Here is an 18,455-nt window from a genome sequence, read left to right as displayed (position 1 = left end):
GTGTGTGTGTGTGTGTGTGTGTACTCTCACCTAATTGTAATCGCCTATTTGTGCTTACGAGGGTTGAGTTCTGGCTCTTTGTTCCCGCCTCTCAACTGTCAATCAACTGGTGAACAGGTTCCTGAACCAATTGTGCTCTATCATATCTACACTTAAAACTGCGAATGGAGTCTGCCTCCACGAAATCACTTCCTAATGCTTTCCAATTGTCAACTACTCTGATACTAAAAAAAATTTCTAATGTCTCTATATCTCATTTGTGCACTCAATTTCTACCTGTGTCCCCTAGTGCATGTGCCCCTTGAGTTAAATAGTCTGTTTTTATCTACCCTATCAATTCCTCTGAGAATCTTATATGTGGTGATCATTTCCCCTCTAACTCTTCTGTCTTCCAGTGACGTGAGGTTCAATTCTCGTAGTCTCTCCTCGTAGCTCTTACTCTTCAGTTCAGGTGCTAGTCTGGTGGCAAACCTTTGAACCTTTTCCAGTTTAGTCTTATGCTTAACTATATATGGATTCCTTACTGGAGGTGCATACTCCAGGTTGTGTCTGACATATGTGGTATACAAAGTTCTGAATGATACCTTACACAAGTTTTTAAAGGCCGTTCTAATGTTGGTCAACCTGGCATATGCCGCTGATGTTATTCTCTTGATAAGGGCTTCAGGGGGACAGTTCTGGCGTGATGTCAACTGCCAGGTCTTTCTCTCTCTCTGATTCTTGAAGATTTTCATCTCCCAAATTGTACCTTGTTTCTGGCCCCCTGCTCCCAACACCAATCTTCATTACATTACATTTGCTTGGGTTAAACTCTAACAACCATTTGTTGGACCATTCTTTCGGTTTTTCCAGGCCTTCCTGAAGCCTCAAGCTGTCCTACTCTGTCCTAATCCTTCTCATAATTTTGGCATCGTCAGCAAACATTGGGAGGAATGAGTCTATACCTGTGGGGAACCGACCTGTGAGATTTACATTTATATAATTTATATAAATTTATATAAAATATATATATACATTAATTTATATATTTCGATATCAAATTGGGTGATAGTTTAAGTGGACTGTATTTCTGCAAATTCTCACAAATCGATCTCCTTACACACTATGGGGGGGGGGGGGGTTACATTTTATATATACAGTCAGTCAAAGTACAGTATTAAACTACATATATTAGTAATTAAAATTTGGAGGCCTTACCTTACATGGCTGATTTTGTTCTAGAGAACCATTAAGAACACGGATGACTAAGCCAGTCGATCCACTTTGTGGGTGTGGCTGGCCCTCCCCCCCCCTCCCCCCCCTCAACACATGTACTAGGTTACTAGTGATTCTTCTTCCTCTTCAATTGTTCCTGTCAAAGGGCACTTACATAATACCACTAATCATATATATATATATATATATATATATATATATGCGGAAAATCCACAGAGAAATATGAAATGAGGTGAACGTTTCGGCTTTGTTAAAGCCTTTGTCAACACCAGACTGACTGTGAGATTCTGGAGTCAGTCTGGTGTTGACAAAGGCTTTAACAAAGCCGAAACGTTCACCTCATTTCATATTTCTCTGTGGATTTTCCGCATAAAATGATCAGTGTTTTGTGATCGTCAATTGCATATATATATATATATATATATATATATATATATATATATATATATATATATATATATATATATATATATATATATATATATATATATATATATGACAGCTATATCTGAGGAAATATTGCCAGTTTAAATAAAGAGATGAGAATATTACTCACTCTTGGTTGGTCGCTGTCGCTCCTGGTAACCGGTTCGCCCTATAAATACCTAACATAACTGGCCAGGAATGTAATAGATTATAAACGGGTTTCGGTAATACACTTTCCATATAGTAGACGTAGTTGGAGTTGATAACAGGAGCACTATTAGTCATGCAACTCCGTTGTCCAAGGGGAATTTATTGGAGCTGTTCTGCTCCAGCGACCTGTTGTTAAAATGAACAATGGCTGACAACTGAGGCCTCCCTCCCACTGACGCCCTGGCTCTCTTGTCCAGATGCCAAGTAGTGGTACAAAGGTCACATTTAATATATTTTGGTACTAATAATTAACTTAATTCAAATAAGATGTTTTTATGATAATTACAGTACAAAGACTGCGGTGTTAACAATATTCCCAGCAGAACACCTGGTGAAAATAATAGCACTGTGGCAATAATATTTCGATTTCTACAGGAGGAAAATTCCATTGCCCCAAGTCTTCTATGAGTGAAATTTATTTATACAACCCAGCAGTAATATTATCTGCCTATTGTATTGAATATTCGTAAATGGTGTCGGGTTTTCCGACATTACCCTCTGGGAGATCATTTACTGTGAGTGTGTGGTCGTTGTAGCTCCCTCAGTGACCGTGAGTCTGTCATGGAGGACGGAAGTGTGATGCCATTGCGTCATGCTGGTTACCGCTGTTTCATCGTTCGTATTCATGATGCCTTTCCTCTCGAGGAATGCTAATTACACGAGGGAAAGTTTGTTGCATGACGTACGAATACGAGGAAGTAGGAGGCAAGCGAGATATTTCTATCACGAAATACGTGATAGTGTGAGTGTAGAGTGCACTGTGAGGCGGCTGCCCTCACCCCACACTGTGTGGCGCCACACTCTCTTGCCACATTATTACAGTGCCTCATAGTGCCTCACAATGCCACACGGTGCCTCACAATACCAGCTATTATCACCTAAGTATAGCCAATATGATTACTAAAATATTTATATTGTTTACCCCTAACACACATTACTGTAATTTATGTTCACTTATAGTGCCACTCATCAGAACACAGGTAAGTGTTCACTTATAGTGCCACTCATCAGAACACAGGTAAATGTTCACTTATAGTGTCATTCATCAGAACACAGGTAAGTGTTCACTTATAGTGTCATTCATCAGAACACAGGTAAGTGTTCACTTATAGTGTCATTCATCAGAACACAGGTAAGTGTTCACTTATAGTGACACTCATCAGAACACAGGTAAGTGTTCACTTATAGTGTCATTCATCAGAACACAGGTAAATGTTCACTTATAGTGTCATTCATCAGAACACAGGTAAGTGTTCACTTATAGTGTCATTCATCAGAACACAGGTAAGTGTTCACTTATAGTGACATTCATCAGAACACAGGTAAGTGTTCACTTATAGTGTCATTCATCAGAACACAGGTAAGTGTTCACTTATAGTGTCATTCATCAGAACACAGGTAAGTGTTCACTTATAGTGTCATTCATCAGAACACAGGTAAGTGTTCACTTATAGTGTCATTCATCAGAACACAGGTAAGTGTTCACTTATAGTGTCATTCATCAGAACACAGGTAAGTGTTCACTTATAGTGTCATTCATCAGAACACAGGTAAGTGTTCACTTATAGTGTCACTCATCAGAACACAGGTAAGTGTTCACTTATAGTGTCACTCATCAGAACACAGGTAAGTGTTCACTTATAGTGTCATTCATCAGAACACAGGTAAGTGTTCACTTATAGTGTCACTCATCAGAACACAGGTAAGTGTTCACTTATAGTGTCATTCATCAGAACACAGGTAAGTGTTCACTTATAGTGTCACTCATCAGAACACAGGTAAGTGTTCACTTATAGTGTCATTCATCAGAACACAGGTAAGTGTTCACTTATAGTGCCACTCATCAGAACACAGGTAAGTGTTCACTTATAGTGCCACTCATCAGAACACAAGTAAGTGTTCACTTATAGTGCCACTCATCAGAACACAGGTAAGTGTTCACTTATAGTGCCACTCATCAGAACACAGGTAAGTGTTCACTTATAGTGACACTCATCAGAACACAGGTAAGTGTTCACTTATAGTGACACTCATCAGAACACAGGTAAGTGTTCACTTATAGTGACACTCATCAGAACACAGGTAAGTGTTCACTTATAGTGCCACTCATCAGAACACAGGTAAGTGTTCACTTATAGTGCCACTCATCAGAACACAGGTAAGTGTTCACTTATAGTGCCACTCATCAGAACACAGGTAAGTGTTCACTTATAGTGCCACTCATCAGAACACAGGTAAGTGTTCACTTATAGTGCCACTCATCAGAACACAGGTAAGTGTTCACTTATAGTGCCACTCATCAGAACACAGGTAAGTGTTCACTTATAGTGCCACTCATCAGAACACAGGTAAGTGTTCACTTATAGTGCCACTCATCAGAACACAGGTAAGTGTTCACTTATAGTGCCACTCATCAGAACACAGGTAAGTGTTCACTTATAGTGCCACTCATCAGAACACAGGTAAGTGTTCACTTATAGTGCCACTCATCAGAACACAGGTGAATACTCAATACAAGTGCTAATAAAGTCCATGGATATCATCTCTTTCCTGTTAAATGTTGTAAACATATACAATAATTATGGGCATATATAGAGTAATTATGTGAAATTAAAAATTAAAAATGTATAGAATTTCCAAAGATATTGACCTACAACTTTCATATATTCTAGACCGAGTGTCCAGCAATATTGACCGGAACTTACAGGAAAATCCATAAAGTAGAACGACTGTAATAACTGTCGTGAACTTCAACTTCAATTATTTGTATGAACCAAAAAATTAAACTTTGATGTCAACTTCAACTTTAAAAAAAATCATTTACTGATCGATTCTCGTCCTTTTTAATTATGTGCAGATTTCTTTGTTTTAAAACATTAATTATTTATGTTTATCATAAACCCTAAACGTTTAAAGTTAGACATTTTTCAGTCTCAATTTTGCACATAAAATTGTAATAGCGCATTTAATAAATTTTTACAGCAAACTATATTTTAAAGACAAATTGTAAATAATGAATATAGAAGATTATATTGCATTATAATACCACAATGAAAATACAAAAATTGGCGACATTTCCTATTTTTTAGGAATTGTTTAAATTTGAACATTTTGGGTTTCAATTTTTTATCATTTTCTGCTCTTGTTACGATGTTAATCCATTTGGTAAAGTTGAAGCATTCATATAACATGTTAATAATGCAGAAAAAAATGAGAGAGTTTGAGGAAGTTAGAGAAAACGAGTTCCCGTTCCCGCTTCTTATTAAGCCACTAATGGTGTTTGATGTATCTTCAGGGAAGCTACAAGATCCTGGTGCGTGCACACAGTGACGAAGAGCCAGTCACACGAACCTTCAAGGTGGAGGAGTATGTGTTACCCCGCTTTGACGCCACACTCACAACCCCCAACTATCTCCTCCGCTCACACACCAAGTTTAATATTACCGTCTGTGCAACGTTAGTACTATTCTCTCGTATTCCTAATTGTCACTAATTATTAGTATAAACATAACCAAGTAAATATTAAAACAGTTAAAAAAATACTTAACCAGCTTAAAATGTTCACCTGTTATCCTGAAGACTCAAATGACATAATGTCATCCGAAGGTGTGTTGCTGTCATATTATGTGTCATGTGTCCTGTCATCACCGACCTGTGTTCTGCATGAACACTTTATTTGACTCGAGTTATGAGGATCCCTTTGTGTTTATTATTATTATTATTGTAGTTCCTTAGACAGGCTTTCTTGTAAGTGATAGCTGTCCTGGGAGAGTGAGGACAACAGCCTAGCAGGGTACAGTTATGGAGTACAAGGGTGTCCACAGTCTAGCAGGGTACAGTTATGGAGTACAAGGGTGTCCACAGCCTAGCAGGGTACAGTTGTGGAGTACAAGGGTGTCCACAGTCTAGCAGGGTACAGTTGTGGGGTACAAGGGTGTCCACAGCCTAGCAGGGTACAGTTGTGGGGTACAAGGGTGTCCACAGCCTAGCAGGGTACAGTTGTGGGGTACAAGGGTGTCCACAGCCTAGCAGGGTACAGTTGTGGGGTACAAGGGTGTCCACAGCCTAGCAGGGTACAGTTGTGGGGTACAAGGGTGTCCACAGCCTAGCAGGGTACAGTTGTGGGGTACAAGGGTGTCCACAGCCTAGCAGGGTACAGTTGTGGGGTACAAGGGTGTCCACAGCCTAGCACGGTACAGTTGTGGGGTACAAGGGTGTCCACAGCCTAGCAGGGTACAGTTGTGGGGTGCAAGGGTGTCCACAGCCTAGTAGGGTACAGTTGTGGGGTGCAAGGGTGTCCACAGCCTAGTAGGGTACAGTTGTGGGGTACAAGGGTGTCCACAGCCTAGCAGGGTACAGTTATGGAGTACAAGGGTGTCCACAGCCTAGCAGGGTACAGTTATGGAGTACAAGGGTGTCCACAGCCTAGCAGGGTACAGTTGTGGGGTACAAGGGTGTCCACATACGAATGGGAAATAGAAAATTTCATCCATTACTATGCTCAATAAACGATCCTTGGCCGGACTTTATAAATATAAAGCTTCCAGAAAATTAAGGGATTAAATAGGACCATCTGAATATTAAGGGAGTGTCATTATTGAAGTACATAAATGGAGATGGAAAGAGGGTATTAATTTAATAGGGAATAGACCTACTGCAGATCATCTAATAGAGGCAGTTGATGTTTTGGTTAACATAGATTGGAAGTAAATAGGAGATCCTGTAAAAGGCCATCTGTAATTCTATTTGTTATGTTCAATATGCGATCTTGGCTAGAAAAGGAACTTTGGGGAAAACGAGCTTAGTGTGGGTAGATGAATGCTGGCGGCTGAGGAGACAAAAAACAGCCTAGACAGGAGCTGGGAATAAATAGAAAATGGGAATAAATACACCACATCAGAAAACGGACTTATTCAGGGAAAATTGACTGACATCATTGACCATAAGCAACGTCTGTCCAGGGTTATCTTGATATGATTTCGGGGCTTTTAGTGTCCCCGCGGCCCGGTCCTTGACCAGGCCTCCACCCCCAGGAAGCAGCCCGTGACAGCTGACTAACTCCCAGGTACCTATTTACTGCTAGGTAACAGGGGCATTCAGGGTGAAAGAAACTTTGCCCATTTGTTTCTGTCTCGTGCGGGAATCGAACCTGCGCCACAGAATTACGAGTCCTGTGCGCTATCCACCAGGCTACGAGGCCCCCTAGGGTCACCGAGACCCCCGAGGGTCACCGAGACCCCCGAGGGTCACCGAGACCCCCGAGGGTCACCGAGGTAACAAAATTTGGGTACGACAGGAGCCGGCATTTTAATCTCCTTGAGCAAAACGGCTGGGACTGGGAGTCTACCTTTAAATTCCCATTTTGGAAAATAATATATGATTGAAGGGAGAGATTCATAAATGATATGAAAATATCCCCAACGCCAATGCCCAGCATTTGGGGGAAAAATTTGCAAATACCCCTATGCAATAGAGCAGCTGGGAAAAAAGCAAAACTGCCCGTCTATGGCGTACTCTCTACTGCTGGCAGGTGTTTGTGGCAGATAACATAATGGCAGGGACGGCAGGTGTTCACAGTGGCGGGGACGGCAGGTGTTGACGGTGGTGGCTTGTGGCAGACAACACAGTGGTGGGGACGGCAGGTGTTGACGGTGGTGGCTTGTGGCAGACAACACAGTGGTGGGGACGGCAGGTGTTGACGGTGGTGGCTTGTGGCAGACAACACAGTGATGGGGACGGCAGGTGTTGACGGTGGTGGCTTGTGGCAGACAACACAGTGGTGGGGACGGCAGGTGTTGACGGTGTTGGCTTGCGGCCACCAAGGACACGTCACATCCGGCTGAGCGGGTCCCTCAGCAGGAACGCAGGAAGGGCACTGCCAGGTCGCGGTCCCTCTGTGGTACAGACACTCTGGAGCATATGAAGGATGAGGGTGGGGTGGATGAGGCGGTGATTGTGGAGGTGTTGAGAAAGGAGTCTGTTGGCCCTCAAGAGGTTTCCCCCTCGGTGGAAATAAAGTAAGGTGCCACACCATACCTTCGGGAAGTATGGTACCCTTAGGAGGGGATCCAGTCGTTGTGGACTTGCCGCTGGTGTTTGATCGGCACTATTCAGGTCGGGTTCCTCGGGTGTGTGCTGGAGCTGCGTCTCTGTTGGGTTTTATGTGAGTTTATATTTAATTGAGTACTTGTTTTCCATGTGTTAGAAGTACTTATAGTTCCCTTCGGTTTTACCATTGTATGTTATTTTGTGTTTTTTCTGAAATTTCATTAGTTGCCAATGTGCTTGTCGATCCCAACTGTCTATATGGGTGTACTGTGCATGCGTGTCTTGTAGCAAGCTTCGGAGGTGTCTCCCCTCCTTGCTTGTGACGAATGTTCTGTGTGCATGTTGAGTGCTGGGTTCCATCTGTTTATATTGTCTGTTGTTAAATTAGGTCTAGTGTCTGGCCTTTCGTTTGAACAGTGTTCCCCTATATGTATTCAGTTTGGTTGTGGATGTGTGAATGTTTGGGGTTGAAGGCTTCCCCTTAATTTTCTTCTTATAACTGCTTTCTTCATTTTGGTGGGTGGTAACGGCCTCTGTGTGTTAGGGTCCATTATGTATGTTCTTGTTTTTATGTATTTCTGTTCTCCGTCTTTTCCAGGTAGTTTTGTTCCCTTTATGCGTGCATGGAGTTTTTACCCTGGTGCGTATACATGTATTACACTGGTGTTTGTCTATTTCTGTATTGGTGTTTGTAAATTTCTGTATTGATTTGGTGTCTTGTATAATATTAGAATGCTGTTTGATGGTGGTGATAAATCCTGAGGTGTTGTGACACTGTTCTGGTGCTTCGGTACCTTGCTTTTAATTGTATTTATTTTTGCTTTATAATAAAAACAAAAAAATGACCGCCAGGCAACCTTTGGCTTGGCCACACCTGAGAACTTCCCTCTGGCTTCTCTCACTCATCCTAACTCTAGAATACTAAATTTTCATGACGATTGCATAACCTCTCGTGGCAGCTCAATATATAAGCTTACAACAGCTAATGCAAAACCACTGGACTGCCCGTCTATCCCAGGATACCCCACAAGACCCTAATAAGTCCTTAGACCAGTGACATAAGCCCATGTACTCAGGCGTATGCACTCTGGAGAGTCCACGCTGGCTATTATACACGACGTGCACTCTCATTGTATGCTTTAGGCGCAGAATGTTAAACTCAATTCTCCAGGGACAACATATAGGGTAAAAGTGTGTGGAGTGGCAGGACTTGGAGGGTCGTATTCCAGGGACAATATACCTTATAGGGTAAGGTATGCCCATCCTCCTGAAATGATAGAAGTTATAGTAAGTATATGGTTGAAAGTAATAATGTGTAGTGTTGGACCACCAAAAAATATACATCTTGAATTATTTAATATGACTAAATATGGATTTTTTTTTAACCACAACATAAATATAGAACCTAACATATCTTTTCAATTCTTGCCCGAATACACGCTATCTTTTCCCTAATATATTGCATACATATGCAATACTAGACCTAACAATGTTTAAGTTCGGTCTTAAGCTTTATGTTTACCGAATCTTTAAAATTTAAAGTATAAATATCGGTACATTAGAACAAACAGTTAGTATATGTACAATCATTTGAAGGGAGTTGATTGCCCAAATGAATAGAAAATATACCTTCGGGAAGCAGCTTTATCCATGACTATCATGAAAGTGTCCCGGAGTGTTATTCATGTAGACAAACAGTATCAAGTGTTCCGCAGCATATATGCAGTGTTACTTGTCCCAACAACAAGCATACATATTTTTCTTGAATACTTAATGTATTTTCATGTCTTCTTCAGATATACTTATGGTCAACCTGTAAAAGGCAATTTAACACTGGAAATCACGAAACAAGGACGGAAGAAGAGCAGGACTACTGACATTATAGAGGACAAGGTAAATATTCTAGTGTTTCAACTCTATTGGCACAATTATTATTATTATATATATATATATATATATATATATATATATATATATATATATATATATATATATATATATATATATATATATATATATATATATATATATATATATATATATTTTAAACCTAGAAGGGGTACCACCTCTTGTGCAAGTGTAGGGACCCATAGCCTCGGAGAAGAAAATAAAGAATACTCAGAGAAGACCTTGAGGATCCTCACTGAACACTTTGATATTTTCTTCTCCTACCACCCCTATTCTTTTGTTAAGTGTGTATATTTATCTAACTTTATTTGAAAATGTCATTACACAAAAAAAGTTATAATATTGATTACATGCAGGGTGCAAGGCTGCTTGTCACAAGTTGAACAGCTCCTCCAGCTCCTCAGATGGCGGGCAGGAACCATGGATGCAGTGAGCATTTCCTCTCTGGATTGCCACACTAAGGCGCTGAAAAAGAAAACTGGCAGCCCTAAGGTCTCTAGTTGTTTCGATTAGCTTAGACCCCAACTCCTTCAAAAAGCTAGCAGCACTTTTACCCCAGGCACCAAGTGTCTGAGGCAATGGGGACAAAATTGTAGTGGTGCTCAAGGTCTCTGTATTTACGTGACTTGGCTGCTTCCCGGTGATTGGCAGCTCCTCCTGCTTGTGTAGCACTGAAGTCAACATAGGTATTGGCTAAAGTTGAAACGCAAGTGTAGTCCCACACCAACTGTCTACCATTCTTCCAGGGGTTCACCGTGATTCCGTCTGGGCGACCGACAGGCTCATCAGAGTTGCGGGACATTAGGTAATGGGGCTCTCTCTCTGCTGGGCAACCGGCTGTGGTAAAGCTTCTTTTAATAATGACATTGAACTCGCCGTGTCTTGCATGCCATCCTCCTGTCCTTTGGCAGAGAAGGCCATGCCGTCCGTACCTGTCGGCCTCTGCCTCGCCGCAAATACACCTGTATTCGGTGTGGATTGGGGCAGCGAGGCGGAGAGCCACGGCAATTCGGAGGGCCTGCGGTGTGAGACGGGTGCCGGTTGCTGACATTGGGGTTGCTAATAGGAAATCACCTGCATGGGGAGCTGCTACAGCTCTAAGTCGGGCAGTGTCATGTAGTGTTGTCACAGCTTCTAGCAAAGTCGCAGCTTCTTGGTCGGCAATGGGGCGATCCCAGCTGGATTGCTTATGGGCTTCAGAAGGCGGTGGTTGGGGTGCTGGTCCTGCGAGAGAGACTCATTTGTTTGTGCAGTCTGTAAAGCTGGGATCATGTACCCCTGCCTGTTGAACTAGGTGCTCAGGTAGGATTTCCTTCACCAAGTTGTCAGACCCCACTGAAGAGGACAGGAACGCTGGTACAGCAATTTGTGTTGCTGTGCGCACGCCAAGGCCCCCGAGTCTGACAGGAAGGGAGGCCTGTTTCCACTGTATGTCGCTGAGGGAAAGATTGAGGGCTTTTTCTAGTGTTGATTTCAGCAAGCTGTCATACTCTTCTAATTTAATATTGTTGAAAGATGGCGAACATCTTAGAAAGTAGGTCAGCCTGGGGAGGGACAAGCATCTGGTGATGAGGTAAAGTGCATCATGGGCATCGATGTCTTCAATCCTCTCGTTCATCCTCTTCAGGTCAGTGATCTTCTTACCAAGGACCCCGTCGATGGCATTCCTTCCAAGAGGAGCACCTAGGAGTGTGCTGTCCTCAGGGTTGGTTGTATGAATGTCAGGCAAAACAACCTTTATTTGCTCTATTATGTGCTGGTTGGTGGAGGTTATTTCGCACTTGGAAGGGTTCAGGGTGAGGCCTAGGCTTGCTCCTTGCTTCTGAATTATTCTTATGTCGTCCAAGAGTGAGGCTGGGGAGCCGGCTAGAGTACCGTCATCCAAAAAACAAATGTTGAGCTCACTGGACAGGTTATCGGTGGCTTCCTTGATAACTAGACAGAAAAGAAAAGGAGCAAGGGGGTTACCCTGTTGGACACCTTGTGATTCAATTTCATGTTCCCCAAAAAGCAGAGTTAGATTCTTGCTGTAGCACGAGTTTACAAACGGGTAGAGGGAAGGAAAAAGGCGATGAACTGCACTGAGTACTGCATTCCTTCTAACCAGATTGAAAGCATTTTTGAAGTCCAGCTTTATCAGGGCTTTTTCATCTGTAATGTTGGCAATGTAGGCTCTAGCTGCATGAGCCGCTGCCTCACACCCTTGGGGAATGCCAAACCCAAGCTGTTTTGGCTTCAGCATGTCGGCTGCTGCCTGACTAACTGCTCTAGCAGCAGCCTAAGCGACGAGACGCCGGAGTGAATTGCCCACAGCTATCGGTCTGATTCCTCCATCTTTTTTCCTCAGAGCACAGAGGGTAGCGCCAAAAAAGAGAGGCCGTATGGTCTCTGGTATGTTGCCAGCTAGACATGTGTTGGCGAATCTAGTTAGTTCCACCAAGAGGCCCTGTGCAATGTCTCCCAGTGCAGGGTTGAGCATTTGTTTGATGTGGTAGGGTCGTAGTCCTGTGAACCCACCTGCTGATCCTGGTGAGAAGGATAAAGCTGCTTTATGCACCATGGATTCGAGCACACACAGGGGTTCTGCTCTGGTGACACCGACTAGGGGAACACTGTCGTCACGAGGAGCTCTGGGTGGGTGTTTTTCCCTCAGGGCTTGTGCTGTATCGGCATCCCTGGTGGCAACTGTGTCTTCACTGGTGATGACTCTGATCGCCCCTATTGTGTTGCCTTCTTCTATTTTCTTGCTGACTGTTGCTCTGATTTTGGATGCCTCGGTTCTGCTGTTGATACCTTTCCTACCGTGGGTGTTTTTGGCACGGGTGGGGAGGGGTGCCTGGTTGTCCTCTCTAGGAAAGCTATTTATAGCCATAATGACCGACGAAGCTAGTGATTTGTCTCTCCTTTTATATATATATATATATATATATATATATATATATTTATATATGTATTATTAAATATGACCGAAAAAGTAAGATTAATAATTCTAACACGAATTTTCTCAATCTTTCGTACATTACGCTTCACTGCTGGAGGTAAATCAAAAATCACTTCTCCAAAATTCATTTTTATTTCTAGTCTGACGCGACACGGGCGCGTTTCGTAAAACTTATTACATTTTCAAAGACTTCACAAATACACAACTGATTAGAACTTACGTCTCTCTGATATTATATCTACATTTGAGTGAGGTGGGAAGGGTGATGTGGCATTAACACAAGACAGAACAGGAGGGGATATTAATAGGGTATTAAAAGTATCAACACAAGACAGAACAGAAACAATGGGTGTTGAATAGAAGTGTTTGTAGAAAGCCTATTGGTCCATATTTCTTGATGCTTCTATATTGGAGCGGAGTCTTGAGGTGGGTAGAATATAGTTGTGCAATAATTGGCTGTTGATTGCTGGTGTTGACTTCTTGATGTGTAGTGCCTCGCAAACGTCAAGCCGCCTGCTATCGCTGTATCTATCGATGATTTCTGTGTTGTTTACTAGGATTTCTCTGGCGATGGTTTGGTTATGGGAAGAGATTATATGTTCCTTAATGGAGCCCTGTTGCTTATGCATCGTTAAACGCCTAGAAAGAGATGTTGTTGTCTTGCCTATATACTGGGTTTTTTGGAGCTTACAGTCCCCAAGTGGGCATTTGAAGGCATAGACGACGTTAGTCTCTTTTAAAGCGTTCTGTTTTGTGTCTGGAGAGTTTCTCATGAGTAGGCTGGCCGTTTTTCTGGTTTTATAGTAAATCGTCAGTTGTATCCTCTGATTTTTGTCTGTAGGGATAACGTTTCTATTAACAATATCTTTCAGGACCCTTTCCTCCGTTTTATGAGCTGTGGAAAAGAAGTTCCTGTAAAATAGTCTAATAGGGGGTATAGGTGTTGTGTTAGTTGTCTCTTCAGAGGTTGCATGGCTTTTCACTTTCCTTCTTATGATGTCTTCGATGAAACCATTGGAGAAGCCGTTATTGACTAGGACCTGCCTTACCCTACAGAGTTCTTCGTCGACTTGTTTCCATTCTGAGCTGTGGCTGAGAGCACGGTCGACGTATGCGTTAACAACACTCCTCTTGTACCTGTCGGGGCAGTCGCTGTTGGCATTTAGGCACATTCCTATGTTTGTTTCCTTAGTGTAGACTGCAGTGTGGAAACCTCCGCCCTTTTCCATGACTGTTACATCTAGAAAAGGCAGCTTCCCATCCTTTTCCGTCTCGTAAGTGAAACGCAGCACGGAACTCTGCTCAAATGCCTCCTTCAGCTCCTGCAGATGTCTGACATCAGGTACCTGTGTAAAAATGTCGTCAACATACCTGCAGTATATGGCCGGTTTCAAGTTCATGTCGACTAAGACTTTTTGCTCGATGGTACCCATGTAGAAGTTTGCAAACAGGACACCTAGGGGAGAACCCATGGCGACCCCATCTACTTGCTTATACATGTGCCCATCCGGGCTCAAGAAGGGTGCCTCTTTAGTACAAGCTTGGAGTAGTTTCCTCAGAATACTTTCTGGCATGTCAAGAGGATTATTATGATTATTACAGCCAATTATTGCACAACTATATTCTACCCACCTCAAGACTCCGCTCCAATAGAGAAGCATCAAGAAATATGGACCAATAGGCTTTCTACAAACACTTCTATTCAACACCCATTGTTTCTGTTCTGTCTTGTGTTGATACTTTTAATACCCTATTAATATCCCCTCCTGTTCTGTCTTGTGTTAATGCCACATCACCCTTCCCACCTCACTCAAATGTAGATATAATATCAGAGAGACGTAAGTTCTAATCAGTTGTGTATTTGTGAAGTCTTTGAAAATGTAATAAGTTTTACGAAACGCGCCCGTGTCGCGTCAGACTAGAAATAAAAATGAATTTTGGAGAAGTGATTTTTGATTTACCTCCAGCAGTGAAGCGTAATGTACGAAAGATTGAGAAAATTCGTGTTAGAATTATTAATCTTACTTTTTCGGTCATATTTAATAATATATGTCTACAGGAAAGACTGCTACCAAAATTTATATATGTATATATATATGTATATATATATGTATATATATAACTGAAAACTCACACCCCAGAAGTGACTCGAACCCATACTCCCACAAATGAGGTGAATGAGGTGATTTGATAAAATGCTATGCCCAAGATTACCATCCGAGTGCCGGCGGGGAAGTGGTTCATATAGCCTCGGCTATCACTTCCTTATGTCCGGTCGTGATGGTCAAGCGGATTAAGGCGTCCCTGTACATACCAGTTGTGGGAGTATGGGTTCGAGTCACTTCTGGGGTGTGAGTTTTCAGTTGTATATAGTCCTGGGGACCATTCAGGCTTGTTTGCATTTGTGTTCCTCACGTGTGCCCCAAAGAATGAGGTGATTTGATAAAATGCTATGCCCAAGATTACCATCCGAGTGCCGGCGGGGAAGTGGTTCATATAGCCTCGGCTATCACTTCCTTATGTCCGGTCGTGATGGTCAAGCGGATTAAGGCGTCCCTGTACATACCAGTTGTGGGAGTATGGGTTCGAGTCACTTCTGGGGTGTGAGTTTTCAGTTGTATATAGTCCTGGGGACCATTCAGGCTTGTTTGCATTTGTGTTCCTCACGTGTGCCCCAAAGAATGAGGTGATTTGATAAAATGCTATGCCCAAGATTACCATCCGAGTGCCGGCGGGGAAGTGGTTCATATAGCCTCGGCTATCACTTCCTTATGTCCGGTCGTGATGGTCAAGCGGATTAAGGCGTCCCTGTACATACCAGTTGTGGGAGTATGGGTTCGAGTCACTTCTGGGGTGTGAGTTTTCAGTTGTATATAGTCCTGGGGACCATTCAGGCTTGTTTGCATTTGTGTTCCTCACGTGTGCCCCAAAGAATGAGGTGATTTGATAAAATGCTATGCCCAAGATTACCATCCGAGTGCCGGCGGGGAAGTGGTTCATATAGCCTCGGCTATCACTTCCTTATGTCCGGTCGTGATGGTCAAGCGGATTAAGGCGTCCCTGTACATACCAGTTGTGGGAGTATGGGTTCGAGTCACTTCTGGGGTGTGAGTTTTCAGTTGTATATAGTCCTGGGGACCATTCAGGCTTGTTTGCATTTGTGTTCCTCACGTGTGCCCCAAAGAATGAGGTGATTTGATAAAATGCTATGCCCAAGATTACCATCCGAGTGCCGGCGGGGAAGTGGTTCATATAGCCTCGGCTATCACTTCCTTATGTCCGGTCGTGATGGTCAAGCGGATTAAGGCGTCCCTGTACATACCAGTTGTGGGAGTATGGGTTCGAGTCACTTCTGGGGTGTGAGTTTTCAGTTGTATATAGTCCTGGGGACCATTCAGGCTTGTTTGCATGTATATATATATATATATATATATATATATATATATATATATATATATATATATATATATATATATATATATATATATATATGTCGTACCTAATAGCCAGAACTCACTTTTCAGCCTACAATGCAAGGCCCGATTTGCCTAATAAGCCAAGTTTTCATGAAATAATATATTTTCTCTAATTTTTTTCTTATGAAATGATAAAGCAACCCATTTCATTATGTAAGATGTGAATTTTTTTTTATTGGAGTTAAAATTAACGTAGATATATGACCGAACCTAACCAACCCTTCCTAACCTAACCTAACCTATCTTTATAGGTTAGGTTAGGTTAGGTAGCCGAAAAAGTTAGGTTAGGTTAGGTAGTCGAAAAACAATTAATTCATGAAAACTTGGCTTATTAGGCAAATCGGGCCTTGAATAGTAGGCATAGAAGTGAGTTCTGGCTATTAGGTACGACATATATATATATATATATATATATATATATATATATATATATATATATATATATATATATATATATATATATATATATATATTTTTTTTTTTTTTGTAAAATAGGAAAGGGAGTACCACCTCTGGCTGGAAGAAGGGGGACCCATAGCCTCGGAGGAAACCACACATAACGCATTGGAGGGAATGTAGGTCCCCTCCAATACAGTTTCTGTGTGCTTTTCTCCTACCACCCCCTTCCCTTTTTTTTTTCCTTTATTGTGTATTTAAAGGTTACAAAACATACAAGACAAATGCCTAAAGGTTATGGATCTCTTGAAGCTCCTCCGCTTCTGGACAGGAACCGAGGACGCAGCAAGCATTTCCCCTCTGGATCGCCACACTGAGACGCTGAAACAAAAAACTGGAAGCCCTTGGGTCTCTGGTGACGTCAATGAGCTTGGAACCCAATTCCTTGAGAAATCCCAAGGCACTCTTGCCCCAGGGGCCATGCATCTCAGACGCTATGGGAACAAAGAGGTATTGACCTTCCAGTCGCCTGTACTTGAGTGATTTTGCTGTTTCCCTGTGGTTGGCCGCCCCACCTGCTTGATCAGCTCCGAAGTGTACATAGTTGTCAGCCAGGGTGGATACACATGTGTAGTCCCACACCAACTGTCTACCCTCCTTCCATGAGTATATGGTGATGCCATCAGGGCGAAGTGCGGGGAAATCCGGGTTTTGGACCCCTAGGATGCGAGGTTCTCTCTCCGCTGGGCACCTAGCTGAGACGAGGCTTCTCTTGATGATGTCATTGTCCTCGTTGTGTCTTGCATGCCAGCACTTTGTGCTTCTGCAATGCAACCCATGCAGTCCGTATTGGTCTGCTTCCACCCTGTTGCAAATACACTTACATTCAGTGTGAATTGGGGCACCAAGGCGGAGGGCCACTGCTACACGAAGGGATTCTGGATCTAGGCGCGTGCCCATTGCTGACATGGGTTCTGCCAGGAGGAAGTCTCCTGCATGGGGGGCACGCACTGTTCTGAGGCGCGCTTTCTCCTTGTCTGATGTTGCGACTCTGAGCATGGCATCAGCTACTTTTTCCACTAGAGGGTGGTCCCAGCCGGACTGTTTGTGTTGTTTTGTTGGCTCTATAATGGTTGCTGGGGCTGCAAGAACATCCCACTGATTTGAACATTCAGTGAAAGCAGGATCGTGTATTCCTGCTGAATCTCTCAGGGTTGCAGGTAAAATATCTCTGGCGAGGTCGTGAGATGCATGGGAAGAGGAAAGGAAGGCTGGTAGAGCAATTTGGGAGGCTATGCGGACACCAAGACCGCCGAGTCTTACAGGAAGGGTTGCTTGCTCCCACTGAGAGTCGTCCAATGGCAGGTTCAGGACTTTCACCAGCATGGACCTCAGAAGGGTGTCATACACATTTAACTTAGGGCTGCTGTAGGATGGAGAACATCTCAGAAAGTAGGTTAACTTAGGGAGAGACAGGCATCTTGTGAGGAGAAAGAGAGCATCATGGGCATCAATCTTGTCAATCCTGTCCAGCATTCTCTTTAGGTCAGTGATTTTTGCAGCCAGGACCTCCTCGATTGCTCGTGGGCCAATGGGGGCACCCAGGAGAGTGCAGTCCGGTGGCTCGACAACGAGAATGTCTGGAAGAACATTTTGTATTTGCCCAGTGATGTCTGGGTTGCGGGAGATTATTTCACATTTGGATGCATTGAGAATGAGGCCTAAGGCTGCTCCCTGCTCCTGGGTTTTCCTTATATCCTCCAAAATGGTTTCCGGAGTTCCAGCTAGAGTGCCATCATCCAGGTACCAGATGTTTAGCCCGCTTGTCAGACTAT

The 18,455-nt window shown here is 42.9% G+C and overlaps 1 protein-coding gene across 2 annotated transcripts in view; it reads left to right on the top strand.

The window, feature by feature from the left end:
- LOC123766633 (murinoglobulin-2) overlaps positions 1 to 18,455 on the top strand; it is a 585,294-nt gene that overhangs the window by 175,095 nt on the left and 391,744 nt on the right. For both annotated transcript variants that reach the window (XR_011223484.1, XM_069308162.1), the window contains exons 5-6: positions 5,147 to 5,307; positions 9,696 to 9,792. Coding sequence is in view for 1 of the 2 variants with exons in the window: in XM_069308162.1 (XP_069164263.1) it covers positions 5,147 to 5,307; positions 9,696 to 9,792 (258 nt within the window). In the remaining variant the exon portion in view is untranslated. The remainder of the gene's footprint in view (positions 1 to 5,146; positions 5,308 to 9,695; positions 9,793 to 18,455) is intronic.

This window comes from Procambarus clarkii, chromosome 62 (genome assembly GCF_040958095.1).
Source record: "Procambarus clarkii isolate CNS0578487 chromosome 62, FALCON_Pclarkii_2.0, whole genome shotgun sequence".
Taxonomy (NCBI): Eukaryota; Metazoa; Arthropoda; class Malacostraca; order Decapoda; family Cambaridae; genus Procambarus; species Procambarus clarkii.
This window is presented reverse-complemented; position numbering and strand designations above follow the sequence as displayed.